We start from the raw sequence: 22,450 nt of genomic DNA, 5'->3' as shown, positions 1-22,450 counted from the left end.
TTACAAAGCACATTTTTTAAAAAGACTCCTCCGGACACAGAAGATTTTCAGTTTTTTAAAATAAAGTTGGAATTTGTAAGTTGATCACTGTGGTTGGAGGAGTGGGCTGGTGTTTGTTTTTCTTTTCCTGCTAGTTTTCTTCTAATATGAAATACCTGCAATTAACACTGTTGCTTTTCCCCATATAGGAAATACTAGGTTTTTTTCTAGGCAGATACAACGATTACTCCTGCAGAACCATTAATTTAAGAACAAATACCCCCAGCACTTTGCAGTGTTCAAGGAGCCTGCATCATCAGCATCAAATCATATACTGCAGGTATTAAGCGGCGAGTGTTTTTTTACCCTTAGAGTAATAGTCAAATCTGGGTCAGCTCCCAGAAGAATAAGAGTTTAAAGGTCTTGGACAACATCCTAGTGCCCATGTAGGAATTGGCTGCTTCCCTGTTGTGCTTCAGTGGTTCAGGGAAACATTGGCAGTTTTTCATGTGCTCTCCAGGACCTGTGCTGAAGTTGCTCATCCGTGGGCTCACAGTGCCGCTGCCCTCCTTTGGAAGAGAGAGATGGTTCAGGCTGGCACGTGGCATCCTGGGATTGATAACAGAGCTGCTTCGAGATGTCTGTCCTGCACCTGGGCAGGTGACCCCCCATAAATCTGTTCTGTTCACTCCTGTCAGGTCATTGGGATGCATCATGTCCTAAAATAACCCTGGTGCTCCTGTTAATTTTTCTGTTAACAGACCCAAAAGAAAAAAATAATCTTGCAGAAGATGGGTCTTCTATCTTGGAAGTGTTTGGAGCTCAGGACCACTCCTTGCCTCCCTGTTCTCACTGCTATTGAGCCTGTACAGCATCCTTTTAATACAGCTCTAACCTGCTCAGCCAGATGGTAAATGTCATAGAGATATCTTCATGTTTCTTTGGGTTTTTTTTTTCTGTGTAAGGTGAAGCAAACTTCAGTGAATCTCTCATCTGATCATGGAGAATAAATTTGATGTTGCTTTTGGGCATACTTATTCCACATCCTCTTTCTTACTTGTTTTCAGGACATAAGTGACACTAATTTGCACTTGTACAGTTCCTCTATCTTGATTACTGAGCAGGCTGGATGATGTGGAGATTAGCGATGACATTTTGAAAGACCAAACGCTTGCCAGTGTCTTTAAAATTCTCTACTTTTCCTTCCTTGTATGATCAAGCCCTGGGGGGAGATGTCAGAGGCAGCTTCTTACAAATGTGAAAGCACTAGAAAACATGAACCCTGGCTTGTTTGACAGATGAAAGTTTATCCCAGTGGAGTTTTTTTGCAAAGGAAGCAGTATTGACTGTCTGCTGACTAGACCTAGCACAGGTAAGACCACTTGCTGGAGCTCCTTCTCAGCAGGGGAAAAATTGTTTTTTCCCCTCCATAGTGGCATTTTAGCTGGTTGTGAGACATGGGAACACATGCCTTGGCAGGTTTCCAAGCTCCCATTGACACCTAGCATGGTTCATATCCTTATCCTCAGGAATTCTGCTTCATTCCCGGGAAGGCACAGGCATGTCCTAGATGGGTTCCTGTGCTGACAGTGATGTACCCAAGCATACCCAGACATGAGCTGCTTCTGTTCTAAGACATTTTCCTATTTAATATCCTTAAGCACCAGTTTATAGCAGCACTGTAGAGATTTCCATGAACAGCTAGGGGAGACATCACTCATCACTCACATATTGACTTGCAAACCTCAGAAAGAGGTCAGTGTTGTGGGGATTTGACCTAATAACTTCCTAGAGCTGCTGAGCAAAACAGAGTAAGAAACATTTTGAAGAGCTAGATTTATTTTCTTTTCCTGAAAGTATTGCCACAGAAATCTTTGCATCAGTCAATTGCTGCAGAAATTTTGCATAATCCAAACCAGGCTTTTGTTAATACTTCACTAGTATCCTTTCAGCCTGCTGAATGCGTTTTAATTCATTTGGCAGGATTATACTGAAGGATAAAGTTAGTCTTTACTAGCACAAAGGAGAACAGTAGGTAATTTTAAATTTTATTTCATTTTATCTAAATAAACCAGCAGTATCTAATGGAGCAGTGGGTGCTTTCCAGGAGTGTTAGGTACTCTGTGGAGGACAAGTAAAATACCTGTCAGAAATATGCTGATGATGGGAGCCTGCCTGGAGCTGAACTCATTGTAACAAAACCTCCTGGACTGGAATGGGTGCTGCTCATGCTCCCCACCTCCCAAGCAGTTTTTGCAGTGTGTAAACCCACAGCCAGCAGCTGTCAGGCTGTGCAGGAGGCACTGCTGGGCTGTGGGGCTCCTGTCCTTTGCAGGAGGTGTCAGCCAGGCCATGGCAACGGGAGCTGGAGCCTGGAGGAGCTCAAAGAGTGGGATTAGAAGAGCTTACATCCTTTGACTGTGTACCGGATCACTGGATTGAAATCACTTTGATAGGTGCTTTCTGAGGATTTTGCAGGGTTGGTTGTTTTTTTGATTTGTTTGGGGGTTTATTTGAAGTCCCCGAGACTGGGTTGCTTTGCTCTCAAGTTTTGCAGCAATAGCAGCATTGAGTTGAAAATGGATATTAAGGCAATCCAATTTATATTGACTGTACCAGCGGGGTGCTCCTTCATGGGACACAGGATATCACCTCCAAATCCATATCAAAGAGAGACTCTCTCTTCCCCTGCCTTCCCAAAGTGGTGTGGTTGCTTTGGGAACAAGATGTGTTTCTTGCATGAGCAGCTCCATAGGTCCTTTTGTCAAAATAGCTGAGTTTGTGGAAGTTTGGGGTTTTTTTATTCCTTTCACTGAAATAAGGAAAATCTCCCTGCAGCATAAAATAGCACCCTTTTTTATCTAATTAGCATCCTAGTATAATGTCCTTTCCCTCTCCCATCTCTAACACCCTAAAAAAATTTCAAGAAACCTCTTTTTGCACTTCTAGTATTTTATGACTAAAATTATATAAGTGCTAAAGAAGTCAGTTGACAACACAGGGAAAATGGGAAGGAAAAATGGGTGGGAATTGTCCTGCACAAATGGCCATTTCCTTCTGTGCAGAATGTGTATTGAAAAACACTGGGAGGTCCTCAAGAAACACGTGCTCATCATAGCACTGGGGACAAAGTCATACAAACAAAACCTTGAAAACTTATTTATAGGTAAAGCTTGGCATTACATCAAATTTTCCATGCTTGAAAGATAAGTTATTTGTTTGTTTTTTGTTTTTTTAAAGAATAGTGTAGGATGGTAATAGATTTCAGAGGCTGGGACAAAACGTTTCCAACAAAACACAGAAATTTAGGACAGTTTTTTTTTCAGACAAAACCAGTCCCTGTTAGTTTTGTTCAGGTGTATTTGACTGCTTTTAATGCCTCTGTCTGTACCCAAGGAACACTGATCAGCGCAGCTCTGTCCCTAGGCCAGCAGACAATGAAAGACCCGAGCATTTCCTGAGACAGATAAGGTACAACAAACAAAGTAGTTGTTCTTTTTTTTAGCATAATTCAGTTCTCAGTAGTAGAAATGTGATTTTGTGGTATTGCACTTCTCCTCCAAAATTCTCTTTAACTGATCTTGTTTATTTCGACTTTGTTAAACTTGTATATGGAACATGGGAAAGAAACAGTGGTAAGAGCAATCTCTTAGGAATATATGGTTATCTTGTTCCCCCCACCCTTAACATCATGTATCTGCAAGTTCAGGGAATAGTGGAGATTTCCAGGGAAAATATTTTGTGATGTGACTGCCCTGGATTTAAGTGCAAACTATTTAAGGAGGGTTCAGCACTACCTCACTATGTGTCAACAAGTGTGATTAGCAGTGAAGAGGTTTTTACATGCATAACAGTCCTGTTTACTGGACAGATGCTCTCAATGAGCTTTATTTAATTAACAAAGAAAAAATACAAATAGTAGAAATAATAACTTAGAGATGGTGGTTGTTCCTGCTGGTGCTCAACCTTTTTGACCCTTACAGGTACTTGCAAATATTCCTGTAATCAAAAGCACCAAGGTTTGTAAGTGGGAGAGGTGAGGGTCTGTCTGAGAGAGCCATGGTTGAGCTGGTGACATCTTACATGCAGTTCCATCACTGCCTTTTTTCCTTTATCCAAGGAAATTGCAGGAGGTCAGCAATTTAGCTCCCCAGTGATATTCTCCTGACTGCTTCATTTGGCTGAAAAATGCTGAATTTCAGCATCCAGAAAAACTTCCTAGACCTGGCAGTACTGTGGCGTTTTTCTTGAATTTTATTTTAGCATGCTGTATGTCATTTCTGTATCAGGGAGAAATGAAAAGGTTTTTAGAGGATGAAGTAGGTTACATGCCATTAAGGAGTTCATAAGGTAAAATAATTGCTTTAAAGACATTAGGCAGAGGTTCTGTGTTATCAGCTAATGCCATAAAATTGTATTTACTCACTGGGTTAGCATTTCCCTGTATATGGCTTTCTTTCTGTTAATAAGCTCATGTTCCTCATGGGCAGTAATTTATTCCATCAGGCTTTGGAAATAAGTGTCTTAATGTTTTTTGAGAAGATTACTGAAGCCAGGTAAACAAACAAAATACCACAGATTCTGTACCTATCCACACTCAAACTGTGCAGGAAATGAAAATAGTTTGAGGAGAAGTGCAATGCAAATAACTTGTGTCCATTAAATGTGGCTTAAACAGGGGGTGAGCATATTATACACACGATCAGGAAGTTTACACAGGCTTGTTTTTGGATGTAATTCTGGAGTAACAGTTAAAACCTAATTTCTTAAATCCTCTGCTTTGTCAGCATTCCTTGGTAGAAGGGTTTACCTTTTAAAAAATGGTTACTTTTGTACTTCTTCATTGAATCCATGGAAAAACAACACTTAAGGAAATCAAATTAACTCCACTTTACACACACAAACCAGTAGCTGAGGATGATATGTAAGGTAAGGAGGCCTTCTTGTACTACCTGTTGAAGCTGCTGATGCTTGGCCTAGTAATTTAGGAAATTTTGTTAATACAGCAGGCTCAGAGGTGGACAAAGGCTTAGATTTACCTTGGCTTCTGTGTGTAATGTAGCCTGAAAGATGTTGCTTCTAAGCCACACCTGCATTATGTAAAACAACTGCTTGTGTGCATCTCCAAATTTCTAAGTCCCTGGTTTTGATCTCACAGTAGTGAAAACAGATTTCATTACCTTTTTGCAATCCTTGCAATAAAAGCGAGGCTTCAAGTTAAAACCCTGGAAAGCATTATTGTGAGGTGAGATGGGAAAGGAGAGTTTGTGGGGACATCTTTTATCACACCAGCACCTGCTGTGTCTGAGGATATTGATTTAAAATTATCAACCAGTTGAATTTGTATCCCATTAAAAATGGAAAGGTTTGCAGTAAAATTATTTATTGTTCCTAATTACAAAAGAAAAAACCAGAAAAACTATTAAACAAAACTGGTCCCCACATCCACAAACCCCATCTGTTTTCATGTGGAAAGCCAGTTTCCTAGTAAGCATTTATCAGGGACTAAGCCACTGGAGGAAAGCGGTATTACATAAATTGGATGTGCAGTTCTGAGCTAAATAAATTTTTAAATATTTTGCATAAATTAGTGACATTAAATTATGCATAATGTGCATAATTCCAGCCTTTTGTAAATGATGTTCCCGCAGTTAGTGATTAAAGAACATGGTGCAGCCCCTCGAGTTGGAACAATTAGACCTTCCTCAGCTCTGTCTATAGATAGACATTGCTTAAGCTCAGCAAGGGGACAGAAGTGTGTGCTGGCACTTGGCTATGATCTGCTCCCTGTTTTTGATGACTTAAGAGGGCTGTTCAGGACAGAGCATCAGCCTATATGAATGCTATCAACCAGCTTGAACAAGTCAGATTATTTAATTAGCCCTATTAAGATCCTTCTATTTTTATAACTTATTTATGAGAGTTCTTGCTAAGCTTAGAATGTCCAGCTTCACATATCAAAAAGATCTTTTCAGCTCATGTTGTTAATCTTGAGGGGTTTCATACTGTGACTCCATTAAATTTTCATCCTAAGAATACAAAAGAGGGGCTGTGAAAAGCAGTTGAAGTTAGGAAATTCACATCTGCAGTCCTGACCTGCATGTTTCAGGCACAGGGCATTTAGGATGTCCATGCATGATGGACATTGGCTTGGTTGCCAAAATATGTACTGTATGCCTTTGCCTTAGACCATCAAAAATCCAGAGGATGTTTATTTAACAGCCATTTGAAGTGTCTTGGTGTCCCCCAGGGGAGAAATGTTCCTCAGGCATCACTTAAAGACTGCCATGCTGTGAGTATCTTACTTGATGTCCTGTGCTGAGAAAACAAGGTGATGCTTGTTTTGAGCATCTGCTTTGCCACCCTTTTACTGAGATTCACATTCTGCTCTTTTCTAGTTTTTTGAGAGAAGCAGGCAATGATTTGATGAAAGAACTATTAAATCAAACATTCATGTTTACCAAAAGAAAACACTTTTAAAGCAGTTGTGTCCAGAATTTAATACCTGTGTCATGGCTGTACCTTCAGAGTGTTTGAAAGGGCTCTAATTTCATCACAAGGGTGGGACTCTTATCCACCACTCCAAAATCAAATTCATTTGCCAAGAAAATAAAAAAAAAGTAAAATTCTGATGTCTGAATTCAGTCAATGAGCTTTTTCTCTGTAATGGAACCACTCTGGGCTAGTTTGGAAGATGAAAACCCCTCACATATGGAGTAACTTTATGCTTAAAAAAAAAAACCACTGATGGTTAAGTGCTGGCTTGTGGCTGGAAGCTCTGGCTGTTCTGGTATCAGTAAAGAAACAGTTAATTAAACAAAGATCAGTTGCTAGGTGATGCTAAAACAATAGATGGATTTGGAAGTAAGGTTAAGGCATTTTGAAAATGGAGAGTACCCGTGTGAATTATGGTTCTGCCCAAAACTATCTCAAACAAATGTGGTTTGGATAAATTGATGCAGATGGCATCTGCCAGCTCACTTCTGAAGATCTTATGCAACTTTAGCTGCAGGTGAATGTACAAATTTTATCCTCTGAGCAGGGAAGTCTATATATGCTTTAGTGCATTATGTCATCAGTAAATTATTTTAATAGCAAATAAGCCTTTATTACTTTTGCTCTTGCTTTATTGCATTTGCTGCTCTACATTCAATATGTACAGCATTGGCACAAGATAGCTTGCATGCTCACTAGTGCATTAGCAGGAGAGATGGAAACTGTGTTCCAAGAACATAATACTTAGAATTTGGTACTGTTAAAGCCAGAAGAAAAAAAAAACCCGAATTAAAAACCCCAACAGTTGCTGCACATCAGGCTCTGGTAGAAAGCTAGGAAGTAAAAGCTTATAAATGAAGCAAGTTTCTTAGAGAATCATAGAATATACTGAATTCAAAGGACCCATCAGGATCACTGAGTCCAGCTCCTGGCCCTAGTTCTGGAAGGTGCCAAGATGAGACAAAATTAACACTGTTTCCAAAGTACCAGGGTGTTTTTGGAGACAGCTTTCAGATTAAAAGAGAACTGTGGGAAATTCAGGATAGCAATATAAATTTAAAAAGGGACAACGATAAAGAATGTAAAAGACACTTAGCATAGTATTTGAATATGGAGAGTAATGATCAAGTGAACTCTGCACACAGGTTTAGGCAACACTGAAAAAATCCCACCCCTTGCTCCACAACTGAATATTGAATATTACACAGAAATAACATGGAATTCAGAAATTGATATAAATTCAATGTGGTTTAATGGCATTTGATCAACGTGCTGAATAAAGTGCCTGCTGTAGTAATCTGCTTTGCCTGCATATATACCTGTCTGACTGAAGGGATTTATGGTGGTGCTGGGGAGCATTGCATGCAGCAACTGCAGCTCCAGGATGAGCAGCAGCCTTGAGGAGATGGGCCTGACATGGAGAGGAACAGAACTTTGTATAAACAGCCAAAGGAAAAAAACCACACAGTTTAGTTTGAAAGCAATCTCTCATTTGCCAAATTAATTTTAACATTATGTGTGTGGAGTAAGAGTTCCTGTAGAACCCAAGGAAGGTCTTGTACACTCCAGTGTGCCATTTTTTGCATTGACATCACGTGTGCTAAGAGGACACCAGCTCTCCTGCAAGCCTGACCTGCTTGCCTGAGGAAGACAGAGCCCTGTCCAGGTTTCCACTCTTGCTGGTGGAAGGTGAAGTAGGAACAACTGGGCTGATTTACTGAATTTCCTCTGGATTTGTACACTACTGCCTCACAGGCAAAAATGTCACATAAAAAGTCATTTTACTTAAGACAACTACCTCTTCAAATGCCAACTTTTTTATACCCTCATGAATTTGTGTGGCATCACTGGAGTTGGTACATACCATTACCAGGCACTTCTGGCTTAGGTGCCTCAGATGGCAAAGTGCTCATTGAGTGTTGTTTTACTTTTTTCACATCAATTTGGAGCCAACTGAGACAGAGCTTCTCAAATAGCCTGAAAATCCAACAAAACCTGTTTAATTTTGTAACTGGAGAACTGATGGCAAAGAACTAGGCTCTCTTGCCAGTGACCCAGCCATTTCATGGGCTCAGGTATCAGGGATGCCCCTGTGTGAGTGTAGACAAAGAACAGGTCTGTCCAGTCCCTCTGTGTCATTTTCCTTCCCTGCTCATTGCTTGGGAAGCTTTTTGAACATCAACATAATGAGGCTCCACATGCTCAGTCTTGGCTTTCCTGCCCTTCCCTAGATGGGCACCTGATGGGACAACAGAGCAAAATAGTCTTGGTTGGGTGCATTTCACTGAGCTGAGCATTACACTCCCCTTTCCATGGATCCATTCAATGCTCCATGCTTTGTACAAGGTCAGTAAGGAAGCAAAGTGCTGCGTGCCTCCACTGCTCAGCAACTGCAGGAGACATTTTTGGAAGGGATGTGTCAACAGTTCCATGATGCAGGGAGTTTGGAGAGGAACTTCCCTGGGCACATCTTGAAAATGAGGATAAAAAAAAGTGTGTTACTGGAAATTTTGTGTCTGCGCAGTTAGGTGGAGCCCTGGTAGGAGATTGATTTGCAGGCTGGTCACTGAAACCATTAGTCTCAGTGTTGGTCACTCCCTCATCCTTTACTACTCTTAAGGAAACACACAGGCCAAGTACCACTAAAATTCTCATAGAATTAAACTGCATTTGGTATACATTCCTTCTTGTCTGAGATATTGTCTGAAATATTAAATTTTTCATTTGCTGTTTCTTTAAAAAAATCCCTGTACTTCAGAGGGTTGTAACTCCAAGCCTTCCCTCCCTTTCATTGTTCACTGTTGTGAAAACTTTTTTTCCAAGTGATTAATAATGAAGAAAACCTGCAAGGGTAATACTGTTAACCTGAACACAGAAGCTCATGACCTGAGAAGTAGTAGCTTCCAAGTGGGTTTCTTATCAGAGCACTGCAGAGGTGCAGCATAATTCTGAAGTAGTTTTTCAACTTCATTCATGAATAAGACCAGTATTTTTCATAGTTAAGTTATGTATGAAAAGGTGGGTATTTTATTATTTCCTTTTTTCTTAGTTTTTAAAAGCTTGATACATGTAGTGTTGGATCAAGGCACACACAAGACTGGCCAAAGGGCGTACAAAGCACTTTGGTTTTTAGTTGAAGAAACAGAATGATTATTGCAACAAAGAGTGGCTTGGGGTTTAAACATAATAGCTCATAGTTCAGCAGGAAGGCAGAAAGAAACATGTTACCTCACAGATTTACCAAGGAATTTCTGGATAACTGTGACAGTAATGGGCAGTATTCCTGACTGTAACAGCATTATACTGAACACAGACTCGTATATGCTTCAGAATAGCTGCATTTTCCATTTGTCTGCTCACCTTTGGGACCACAGTTTTTTGAGACCTTGCATTTATTGACTTGGGTTTTGTCCTGCTCCCCTTTCTTGTGAAACTGCACTTTCAGCCCTTTTTCTTTTCAAAGCAGTTTCAAAGTGTTGCCTGCCCTTGCCTCCCAAATGCCAGTGAGCATCCATTTTGTCTGTAATATACAGACCAATGATTCTGATAACCAAAAAAACTATTCCTGAACTGTGTCTACCCCCTTGGTTTGTAGAGCCTACCTTTTTTTTTTAATTATTTGTTTGGAATTTGATTATGCTTTCCTCTAGGGATTATGTTTTTTTTTTTAACACTTGTCAAAAGCTTCAGTCTCATGCATATCATCAATTTGCTTATTCTCATTTAAATTGGATTTCACCACTGTTGAATGGATATATCCAGACAGCTGATATTGCCCATTACTACACACATTTTTGTTTATTGAATATTGTTGTGGTTTACAGATTTAATAGACCCAACACTGGAAGTTCTGTGAGTTTTTTGTAGCCATTTTTGATCTTCCTGACTTGCCAGGTTCAACATTATTTTATTGATACCAAAGTGAAAAATGACCTGTGCTTACACTTACAAGGATCTCAGATGAATGTTCTGACTGCTCAACACGGCAAGAAAATTCACTTTCACAGTCAACAAGTCATCTTACTCAGTAGAACACAAAAGTTAAATGGTCTGTAACTTCAATATTAGCAAGGAAAATACAGTACAAATTACTAAAAAATACTAAAATATAGAATTGTGGTCAGGTATCCCCACTACATTAATCGCAGCAGTAGCCTGAAATTTGAAACTTTTAATAAAAAGTTCTTAAATATAAATTATATGGCAAATGTACAGTACATTGCTTTGTCAGTCTTTTAATCCAGTGTTTTGCAGTAGAACAGCAACTGTTAAATCAGTCTTTTCTTGTTTTCTTTAAAAAACAAAACAAACCCAAAAAACCCAACAAAACCCAAACCAGTCTTTCACGTCCCTCAGTATCATGAGTGTGAATGATCTGAATCTGGAATACCACTGTCTCTGTAGCTCCTGTTACTACTGCTTTCACTGTGGCTGTTCTTGTACAGATTCATGCCATTAGGTGGGAAAATGGTGTGTATTACAAACTCCTCCTTGGACACTTGGTCACTGGTAATTGGTATCATCTGGAAAGAAGTCTCCCTGATTTCCAAGATGGAGTTATCCTTCTTGGTTCCCGCTTCGGCATAGTCGTCTTTTCTCCGGCGTCCCTTGCTGTAGGTGCAGTTCCGGGAGAAGAGGGACCCGTTTCTGTGCACGTACCAGCAGACCAGGGCCAGCAGCCCTATGGCCACCAGCGCCACCACGCCGCCGATGATGGCGGCCAAGGGCAAGCTGGAGTTTTTGTAAGGTTCTTTCTCCTGCTCCCGGTTGAGGGTGGTGGTAGGGTTGTACATCTTCAGAGGCGCCGTCTCGGTCTCGATGCATTCGGGTGTTTCGTCGGAGAGATAGATGTTGCTGGTTTCCATGGGAACCATGCACACACGGTACGGTGACTCCGGTTCGAGAGCCGTGAGCAAATAGTCGTTTCTGTCGCCTGTAACTATAGTTTCAGTTATAGATCCAAAGGCAGGGCTGTGACCCATCTTGAGCCAGCTCAGTCTCAAAGCAGTCATCGGTAGTGCAACTTTCCAGGAGATGTGGATAGTCTCCGTGCTTACGGATTTCACAAATATTGTAATGATTTTGCGTACCGGGCTCGCCGTGGTTCTGTAGTTTTTGTTTAGGTTGGGAGTCTTGATGTCTGGTTGTTTGGTCACAGAAATGGGCCAGTGTCCCTGGGCTGGGTATAATGTGTTTGGTACCGCAGTAGTGATTTGGATGGTGCTTATCACACTATCGTCCTTACAGTCAAACAGGTCTGCGCTGAGGTCTTTGATAGCCATCCCGCGTACTTTTTCTGGTGCCTGACACATCAGTCCACGTACGTTCACTTTTAAAGGCAGTGACTGTAACCAGTCACGTACCCATTTCATTTTGCACCCGCAGTGCCAAGGGTTGTTGCGGAGAAAAAGTTGAGTGATGTTGTCCAGGTCATCAAAGACACCCTGAGGTAAATTGCTGAGATTGTTATTGGACATATCTAGTCGGTACAATTGCCGTAGGTAAGAGAAAGCATTGGGTGGCACACGGTTGATGTGGTTTTCTTGGAGATAAAGCTTTCTTAGGTTTGTTCCCGGCAAATTCACCGGCGCAGCTGTGAGTGAATTGCGGACCAATGACAATTCTGTAAGATTGACTAGATTAATGAAGACTTTGTCTCCTAATCCATGATTATTTAGAAGATTTCCATCTAAAACAAGGCGTTTTAGATTTGTAAGGTCTTGAAGGGACAGCTCAGAAATTGTGGAAATGCGATTATCATCCAAGCGTAGCTCTTCTATGGTTTTAGGCAAACCCCAGGGAATGGTGCTAAGGTGATTTCGAGAGAGAAAAAGAAGTCTGAGATAGATGTTGTCCCGGAAAGCTCCATCCTCGATGCTAACGGCAGAAACAGAATTATCATCCAAATGCAGTTCTTCCAGATAAGGAATTTTTGAAAGTGAATCATAAGTAATGGTCCTTATATTGTTCTCCTGCAAATGCAGTTCCTTAATGTACTTAGGGAGGTTAGTGGGGAATTCATCTAGGCTGTTGCGGTATAAATATATTCTTTCCACCCTAAGCAAGTTCTTCAGTTCTGAAGGAATCCCAGCATTATTTATTTGATTGTTCTGAAGGAAGAGGGTGGTTGCATCCTCTGGGATTCCTGTAGGAATAGACGTCAAATCGCGATCATTACAATATATGAAACCCATATCACAGCGACACACTGAAGGGCACGATTTGGCACTAACAGAATAAGGTGCCATGTCAAGTAACAGCCCTATTTTAGTCCAAACTAGGAAGATGCTCCAGGTAACACTAATCATGGTCAGGAATGATGAGATTTCTATACAGTTCTGATCTTCAACAATCTAAAAAAACCAAACAAACAAAATTATCCAGATCATCAGTGAAGAAACCGCAATAAAAAAAACAACTTCAACATTACAGAAGACATCTGAAACACACATTAAACCAAAATTCAAGTGCGTAGGTGCATTTTCCTCTCTTTTCCTTACATCAATAATTCTACTACTTGTACTCATTCAATTAACTAAATAGGTTATTCTGCATAGTGATTGAAAATAATATAATCAAGTATGCCTGATCTGTGAATTATTTTGCTTAAGCAACAAGACTCTTTCTAAGGATTCCTTCCCATTTCATGTATACCGACAATCTTTGTTCACAGATACCAGATAAGAACAGAACAGAAGTCACACCAGAGTTCAAGTAAATCATCCTATATCTGAAAGATAAGAAGTAATTCCTAAGCCAGCTAACTTCCTCAGGAGCCCTTAAGTGAACTATAAAACCCTTACCAAACCCACAAGTCTAGTGGTAGCTATTTCAGAAGTTCAAAAAAAGCCCTAAAAGCAAAGCATAAAATGCAGATAAAAGAGTGAGGGCCAGTGAAGACATTTTCCCAAGTCTTCCCCGGTGCTCAGCTTCACAGTATGTAACTTACAAACACTGCAGACTATTTTGCTTGGTTTTCAAGCTTCAGAAAGGTGAATGTTACAACTGGCAGGTAGCTGGTAGAGCTATGGCTTTCTAGTTCACTGGATGAAATATTTCATTACATGCTTAATTTCATGTTTAAATATTTGTCATTCTCAAAAGTCGTCTTACTAAGTAGCACACTCATAAGAGTCTATTTGGCAGGTTTAACCACATTTTCCCATCTTATTACCAGCATAGTAGAAATTAACTCTTGAGACTGAGATTATACTTTGCATTGGTAGTGTGGTTGTACACTGAGCTCAGGTAATTAGCATTTTTATAGCTTTTAAGACAACATAATTAAATTACCATTGTAATTAGGGTTGTGAGAACTCCTGCAAGATGACCTATGCATTAAGCAGTGTCATGACCTTTTCTCTTATGGGTTCATATATTAATTGAACTTTATTCTCAGAGGCATGAAAAGGAAAATAAATTTATATTGATCCTACCGTATTTAAAGGTATGAGTAAATTTTGTGCTTGAGGATATCCAGTAAAGGGATGTCTTTCTGCCCAGTCACTGTTATGGTTTACTCCATGAAGCAGTTTTCTCTTGATGGTGTTTACTCAGATGCTCCTTGGTGGTGGTGGTGGTGTGTGTTTCCTGGCTCCTGGCACGATACTCAATGAGCATTCCAACCAAGATTTATCATGGTACATAAGCACACCAGGCCCCAGTGTAGAAAAGCTTCAGCTTCCTTCTATTTTAGTCCTCATGTAAAGTCTGTGAATGAAGAGCCTCTTTTGTTTGCTTTAATGCCTTTAGCAGGAATTACTTTTCTTTGTAACTCTTACAAACTCTTCTGTGCAGCGTAGTAGTCAGAGGAGGGAACTGCAGTGCCGCGTGATAGAAACCATTCATTATGCTGAGGCTCGAAGGACTGCAGCCTCATCAGGAGGTCAGGAAAAGGGATGCTTTTTCCTATCCAGAATTATCCAAGGATGACCTTTGTACAGTAGCTACATCCTGATACATCCACACCTCTTTCAGAGAAACGTTTTCCAACTCTCACTTTTTAGTGCTTCTTCCAAATTTGTAATGCAGGAAAGAATTCCTCCTGTGCTGCAAGAATGCAAGTTACTTTACCACAGAAACATCAGGCAATTCAGATGGTTTTCTTCATTATAAAAAACCCCCACAAAAATATGATTTCCTTCCCAGAAAACTCCCCTTTGAAAGCTTTCCTCGAACTCCTAATGTCCTGCAAAAGTAAAAACAAAAAAAATTGGAATTAATAACAGCTGGTGCATACTAGTTTTAAGGGTTGCATCCCCTGTACATGAGTAGCACACCTTGTTTCCCCAAGGCATTGGTATTTCAGCAAAATCCACAGAGCTCTTTCAAAAAATGTTTTGCTGTGTAGTTTCATGTTACTGCAGTTTTGCTGGAACTGGTATTTTCCCTTATTTCAATAGAAAAATAAAGGCAGAGAGTAATAAAATATTTGTAAATTAAGTTTTTCATCTGCTGTCAAATGCTAGTGTTACCTCCTTAGAGGAGAACAAAATGGTTGCTTTTGTGTTCCTGGTAAATAGATGATCTCCTTGGTTTTAAGTGTAAAAGGAGCTAATTGCTCTTCACTAGCTACTGTGTGAAAGGGAAAGCATTGTATGAATGTATTTCCCACTTGCAGCATGTTGATTCTGAGCTAGGGACTAGCCAGGCATCTGTGTCTGATTTTTGGCAATACATAGGTGGGTTTAGTCTGTAAATTTTATAAAAAGAAGCAAAATATTATTTCTTTCCTTTGTATTTCTTACAGAAGACTAATTATTTCTTAAAAAGCATTTAAACTTGGGCTACTTCATATCACTACTGCATAAAATACCCAGTGAGATACCAAGTCCCCAGCAAGTCTGTGGGCAGCATGTCTGAAAGAAAAGTGGTTAAATCTGAAATGAAACAAATCCTTAATGTGTACTTGCTTTTCCCTTTTGTGACATCACATTTGTCCAAGGGACCAAGCACAATCCTTGGAACCAAAGTACTTGGCAGGAACAGTGTGCTGAGTAATGCTTGCTTAGTTGCCTTCCTGGGAGCAAAACTAGAGCATCTTCTGCTCCTCTGTAAAATACTTGACCTAAACACAAAACACTCTGTGTTTTATAAATGTCTTTTGCAATTTGTAGCAGGTCTGTTATGAAACAGACCAGTCATATTCCTTACAGCAACACAGAATATGCAGTGATATATTTAAATAGATACAAATTCTGCTGCTCTTTTTCATAGAAAAACGTTAACCAGTAAAAAAAAAACCCCAAAGCCCCCCATTTGAGAGATGGTGTGAGTACCCAGTGAGGGAGTGGAAAAGACTCTCCTCTCCTGCTGCTGCTTTCATGCTCCTCTGAGCTTTGTTTTCAGAATCCTGTTTTCAGCAGTTGCCCAATGAAAAAAAAAAAAAAGAACTCAAAATGAGAGACCCCCTCGGTGGCATAAATAAGTATTTTATGTATGCTTTATTTAAGGCAAAAACACAATCTATGTGGCCACATTTTAAATAGAAGGGAATGCATGTTTAGTGGTAACTTATGTAATTTGGGTGAATTATATAATCATTATGAAATGGAACAAAAAAGCTCTGTATTCTTGCAGTGTCTAGTTTTCTTGCTCTGTATTACTCAAGTGTTTGGGGAAAGAAGCCCAGGCCCTATTCCTAAAACTTTGAAATAAAGAGCAGCTTAACAGCTGTAGAAAAAAATGGTGTCTCTTAGGAACTAATGTGAAGTCGTGATAGAAGGTATTTTCTGGAAGGGTATGGTGAAATAGGAATATAAATTCCTTTAATAGGCCTTTGAAGGCTACAATAACTTTTAAGTACTTAAAATCATAAATTTTCTTTAAAACTCTGAGTTGTAAAAAACTTGTTAGTATTAAGCAAAACGTTGGCTCTAGTATGCATACATTACATAGATACATGCACACAGCAAGTTCATTTATTTTACCTTTCTAGCACATAAACTGTTTCCTCTGTGCTTCATTTGATAGTCATCTCTTCATTTATTGCCACTATTATAATAGCAGTAATGTGTAGGATTAAAATGAAAGCACTAAAGCTCATTAAGTTCCTGGAATTTTTTTTATCCCTTCTCTCAAAATTACATGAAAACAAGAGCAAGAAAAAGAAAAGGTCTCTTTGGAGAAGACGACACTGTTTCAAAAATGTGGATTAAGACTATACCCCCCACTCCCTTTTTCTAAACTTAGAATAGTTTTCTTCAGGTCTTGATTGTTTGATATCTTGCACTTCCCTTTTATATCTCAAGCCATAGCTGAAAACAATGTTTTTGCATATCAAAGGCTCCAGTGATCTGTCTACAGAGAAGAAGGGAATCATGCTGCCATGCTCCAACTTTCCCCTTCTTGAGCTGTCTCTAAATATTCCCTGACACCAAGTCATTATAGCTGATCCGGCAGGATGAAAAGAAAAGTGACCCCCACTGGTACACACACTGTGTCCAGGTTTCTGCAGCATCAGATTGGGAGGCTTCATGGACACATGGTTTTGAAAGAAGCCATTATTTTTGAGCAGACCAGATTGTAGAAACTGTGCTAATAATTTTTAAATGCAGAAAAATCAGTCCTTGTTTTTTGGTAACAAAAGTAACACTGGAAAAATTGAACAGCAGCCTTTTTGCTCTTTATTCCAAATTGAATGTTTTCCTCAACTTTCTGAACCACATGGTTAAATTAGTTTTCCTGGGACTGTGTAAGCTAGTGAATTACTAGAGATATCAGCAATGGGTGGACCTTGCATGTGGACTTACTGCTGTGGTACAACAAGGGGGAAATCTCATTTTAAAATGTTCAACGTAAGTTGAGCTATTAAAAAAAAACCAAAAAAAGTACATTAGAAGAACATTGTATTTACCCTGAAGTATGGAGTCCAGCTGCACTCACTGTACTGTAGGCAGGCAATGGCTTAACAAAATAAATGGTTTTGGTACATTTGAAAAGTTGGGGTTTTTCCTAAAAACAGTGTCAAATATTTCTTTCCAAGTTAATAGAAAATGTGAATAAAATCAAGACCTGCCTCACTTGAGGTCACACAATGCTTATTTGAATTTCTAATCAATCTCTGTGTTCTCCAGCAGTAACTCTGGTAGCTCAGTGGCTTCTTTCTTACCATCAAAGTAACAGAGGAAAGGGAAACTACTAGGTATTTTGAGGTTGTAAAAGACAAAACGATTATTCAAAGCCACCATTAGAATGTACATTCTTGATAAGCCAATTTGCTTAACCACTGTACTTCTATTCCAGAAGTAGCTCTGTATTTGTTTAGAATCTGAAGCATACCAGAAACACAAAATGTGCTTATTTTTTAAAATACTTGTGAAGTCCATCTACTGCTTATAAAGTCAGTTGTGCTTACAAAGGTCATGCTGCAGCTTAAACAGCTTCACCAACTTTTTTTTTTTTTTTTAAGAAGTTCCACAGTGCTAATCTAGACTTAAAACAATGTCCACACTTTGTTTTCTTTAAGTGTATTACTCAGGGTTAGTTGATAGTGACAGCAAAATGCTTTCTAAGCACCCTGTCTAGGAGCTGCAATTTCCACGATCATCGTATTTCAGGAAGGTGCCCCAGCCTTTTGTTTGGTGCTAGGCAAGCAGAAGGTCCTCTAGCTGTCTTTGCAAGGGGTAAAAAATGCAAAGGAGTTTGTTAAAGTGAGAGTGAGCCCTTCAGTCAGGCTGTAGCACTGCCTGTTAGTGAAATTTGCTGTTGTTTTTTGTTGGAGATTTCATTTACTTGCCGAAAACTTGCTGCCACTTCTTGTACAGTAGGAATAATACTGCTGGTGTCTTATTAAGTCTAACTCAAGTGTCCTAAAAAATGCAAATTTTTATGTGATCTTCCCTCAAATGCAAGTAAATCTGACTTAGAAATGAATTCTGAGTAAAAGCTTGACTCCACACCCAAGATCAGCCAAACCTGTATTTGCTGTAGAGGATGGAAATGAACTATGAGTGCCTCTCTTCTGAAGTTTACTTCTAAAATGTTTCCTAGTTTTGAAGATGCTGGGTTGAAAAGACCCAGACTATTACTCTATTCCTTGTCACTTTCTTGTTTTGACTACTCTGCTGCACGTTAAGAAAACACTTTGAGGGGGAGATCTTTTGCAAAGGATTTTTGGTTCGTGTTTTAGTGCTCTTTGAATTTAGCCAATTATGGCTTCTAGGTTTTCTTTTTGAGAGCTGCTGCTGAGGTAACTTGTCTGGGCATTAAATAAAAGAATAGAGAACAAATGCTGCCATTGTTTCAAGGGAAAAAAATCTGGTTTTCCCCTCTTGACAAGTTTAGGTAGAATTATACCTGATAGGGAGTTTCTGGCACATAACTCCTCTGACATGTAAAAACATTACTTGAACACTAGATAAAGTTTCAGTAGTTTTGTTTCTTTCCTTTTTAAAGCAGTTGTTTGCTCATCTCCTGATTACTAAGTTTGCTCCTCAAAAAATCAGAAAAAACACGAAGTTGTAAGAATGTTTGGCTTCTTACAGCTCATGAAAGGCAAAGAGAGTTAGTGATGCCATAAGATATGTACTGAACACTTTTCAAGATTCCTGCCCTGAGTGGTATTTGGCTGCTTTTAAAAAGAAATGTAAGCAATCACATATTAATTCTTGCATGCACTCTTGTGCTTTGAAGTGATTAAGGAAAAAACTTAAGAGCTAACTAGCCATTAGCATCCATGCTTCCTGCTCCAAGGAGACAAAGATGGCCATCTCCCAACTGAAGCCACTTCAAATAACTGCAACTGCAAAGTTTGCAAACTCCAGCAATTGCTTTGATTAGTCACCATTGACTTACACAATATCAGACAACTTTTAGCTACTGGTGACAGAGGAAAAAACCCAAACCAAAACAAACAGCAAAAACCCCAACCCAGAAACTCATCTTTATTTCGTTCTTCCTGTAAAATGTATCCACTTTATTTCTGGAGATCAAAGCTCGCTGTGAGTTTACTACAGAGTTTTTTGCCCACTGGGGGGTGGTACATGCTACAAAACCTGTGCTTTTAAGAGCCACAAGTCAGATGTTTTTTGCTGCTGTCCAGTCTTCTCTGCTTTAATTACAACAAAGTCTCCCGTTGAGAAAAACAGAGGCAGCTTGCAAAGGAGGGAGTTATAAAAAATAAAATAAATCACTCTTCTATAGAGTTTAAAGAATTTCCCATGCTGATTACTTGCAGTATTTATCTGGTTGTTCTCCAGTTAAAATGGTACAACTGTACCAAAAAAAAAAAAAAAAGAAGAGAATTAGCATTTTAAATATATTCCAAGGGCTGTCACTGTTTCTGGTATGCAGGAGGAACACAGAAGACAGGAAAAACACAGCTTTTAGAAGTGATTAAATGTGGATGGAAAAATAAAAAAGCTTGATAGCAGCATGAAGTAGGATTAGAATAAACCCAGTGTATTTCAAGATAATTGGCTTTCTGTAAACCCAGGTATACCTTTTGTTTATGAAATATCTGAAACCCTATCTTAAACAGGGCTGTATTGTATAGGTTTGGAATAAATTAAAGGAAACTTAAAGGTGGGTTTTCTTTTGAGGGAGGGAAGGGCACTGAAAGCTCTTGAGTATGACCTAATGCATGGCATATATCGACAAGGCAAACACAGACTGATCTTTCTGTTTTATAGCAAATAATTATTTTCTTTATACACTTGAATTAACAAATGCGTTTTTCAGTCTAATTCAAAGAAATGTTCATTAAGATGCCATATCCCCAGGCAGTAGATGGTGAGCATAAGTGATCCTTCTATCTTTTTGGGCAGTATATTTTAGACAAGGAAATTAGGGTCAGGATAATGAACTGTTTTTTAAAGTCTGAACATTTTCAGCCTCTTTGTATAAAAGATGTACACGGAAATGCAAAATGTGAATCTTCTTGTTTCAAAGAGGCAAAGAGAAAATGCATTCAGCTAATGTGCAGGAATAAGATTGAACTGTAAAGTAATTCTGCATTTTGGTGTGAATCTGGTGTAGAAAATACTCCACTGTACTCTGTTAACTGACCAGAACTGATCCCTTGCAGAAGGGAAGCGACTTGCCTTCAGCCCGAATTAATAAGCCGTCGGTAACAGCATTCCATGAATTAGTTAATTACATACACTCGTCCTCGCGTTTGCAACACTCCTTGCAACTTTGCCTGGATGTGCCAGGGTTGAGCTCAAACCCCTTTGCGGTCTGAGAGATTAAAATTGAGGCGACCTCAAAGAGCAGGACTGAGCCAGAAAGGCAGCTGTCTGTGCAAGAGCTGAGCTTTTATTCACCAAGGGGATGAGCTTGGAAACTAAGCAGGAATCCAAAAAAAGAACCAGCCAACCAACCCCAAAATCAGAAAGCTGTGCCTGCTTGCTGTGAGCTATGGCAGATGCTGGAAGCAGGACCACTACGTTGGGAAATGCAGGAATACTTGGGCTCTGCCTGATCAACTAAGTTGCAGCTCCTAATTGCATTTGAGGAAAAGAGCTAAGACCAAAAGATTTTGGCACATCCAGCAGTCGTGAAACGATTTTTGAGGTCAGAATCACGTAGAGATGAGGTGTGCAACAAAGTACGTAGTGAATTATTTATTTGCAAGCCGTTTATAAATTAATTAGCTGTGCCTGTACGAGGGCACACAATCACTTAATACACTGAAAACAGCTGAAAAGTTGATTAGAACTAGGCGAGGACCTATAGAACGGCAGGAGGATTATGAGCCGGCTCTTCTTCCCAAAGAAAGTGGGGCGTCGGGGCGGGAATTTGGGCCTGTTGCATTCTTTCTGTGCAACCATTTTGTTGCCCATCTTCTCGCCCGCAGACTTTGTAGTGCGGGGGACAGCGCTGCGCAGGGGCGCGAACGCATCGCCTCGAATTTTTTTTTTTTTTTTTTTTTCCTTTTAAATAGATGCAGCAAGAAGGGGATGGATGGAGGGAGGGAGGGGGAAGTTTCCCAGCCGTGGGAGCGATGCGGGGTACGCGCAGGAGCATCCCCCACCATCCGCGTTCGAACGCGCGGCCGGGGTCCCAGCGCCGCGGGCGCTGCTCTGCGGGTCCCCCCGCGCTGCTCTCTGCCCCCGCGCAGGCAGGCAGGGCGGCTTTGCGCTGCCTCCTTCTCCGGGGGCCAGGGCAGCGCAGGCACCGCACGCCCAGCCTGGGGAAGCCCCGGCTCCGCTCCAGATGTGCGGGCTAAGCCCTCTGCGCTCCTGCGCGCCCCCCGCGCACCCCGCCGGGAGGGAGGGCGGGCGGGCGGACTCTCCGCGCCGCAGCGCCGTGCCCGCACTCCGGCGCCGGGAAGCGGCTGGCGGTGTAGGGAGCGCGCCCAAACTTCCCTCCACATCCTCCTCTTTCTCCGCATCCCCCCGAACCGCGCAAGTCCCGCGGAGGAGAAGAAGCGGTTTATCCCGCGCTTACCTGCGGAGCGGCGCGGGGAGGGGCGATGCCGGCGGCGGGGCCGGGAGTGGAGCGCAGTGCGCGGTGCGGAGCGGGCGCTGCGCTGTGGCGGGGCGGCCGCGGACGGAGCTCGGCGCGCGCCCCTCAAGTCGCGGCGGCAGCGGCGGAGCCGCGGGGGCGGGGCCAGACGTCACGGGGGGCGGGGCCGGGGCGGGGCGCGGCGCGGGGCCGCCGCTAGGGGGAGCAGCAGGCGGCGCCACGGCCCCGCCGCGCAGGGGGTGTCGGGGGCGGACGTGGCGCCTCAGCGCCGCACCGGGGGGCAGAGGTTTAAAACTATTTTTTTAGCCTCTTCTTGACGTGGCAGAGAAGCGATGGTGCCGCTGGTGGCCTTGCCGGGAGCGGGGTGGCTCCCTTTCATCCCCCAGTTCATCTCCCAGTGCCCGGCTTCGGGCTGGGCAGGTGATACCGGTTCCCTGCTTTTGGGTCCAAGGAGCAGGACAGGCCGCGAGTTTCACGAAACACAAATAAAATTTAAAAAAATTAAATTTAAATTTATTTGTGTTTAACTTTATTTGTGTTTAAATTACATTTAAATTTATTTGTCTTT

The 22,450-nt window shown here is 41.0% G+C and overlaps 2 protein-coding genes across 5 annotated transcripts in view; one reads left to right on the top strand and one right to left on the bottom strand.

Moving 5' to 3' along the window:
* The window catches only part of MACROD2 (mono-ADP ribosylhydrolase 2), an 850,774-nt gene that overhangs the window by 90,037 nt on the left and 738,287 nt on the right, over positions 1–22,450 (top strand). The gene's annotated exons all lie outside the window — the stretch shown is intronic.
* FLRT3 (fibronectin leucine rich transmembrane protein 3) lies at positions 9,474–22,016 on the bottom strand. Its single transcript, XM_071422216.1, has 3 exons — positions 21,865–22,016; positions 13,911–14,662; positions 9,474–12,827 (listed from the first exon to the last, which is right to left on the bottom strand). The coding sequence occupies exon 3, from the start codon at positions 12,780–12,782 to the stop codon at positions 10,833–10,835; it is 1,950 nt and encodes a 649-aa protein (XP_071278317.1). The 5' UTR covers positions 12,783–12,827; positions 13,911–14,662; positions 21,865–22,016; the 3' UTR covers positions 9,474–10,832.

The sequence above is a fragment of the Agelaius tricolor genome, unplaced genomic scaffold (assembly GCF_023055355.1).
Source record: "Agelaius tricolor isolate 1412-34295 unplaced genomic scaffold, bAgeTri1.0.p SCAF_1, whole genome shotgun sequence".
NCBI classification, from domain to species: domain Eukaryota; kingdom Metazoa; phylum Chordata; class Aves; order Passeriformes; family Icteridae; genus Agelaius; species Agelaius tricolor.
The sequence above is the reverse complement of the archived record's forward strand: the minus strand, read 5'-3'. Positions and strand labels throughout refer to the sequence as shown.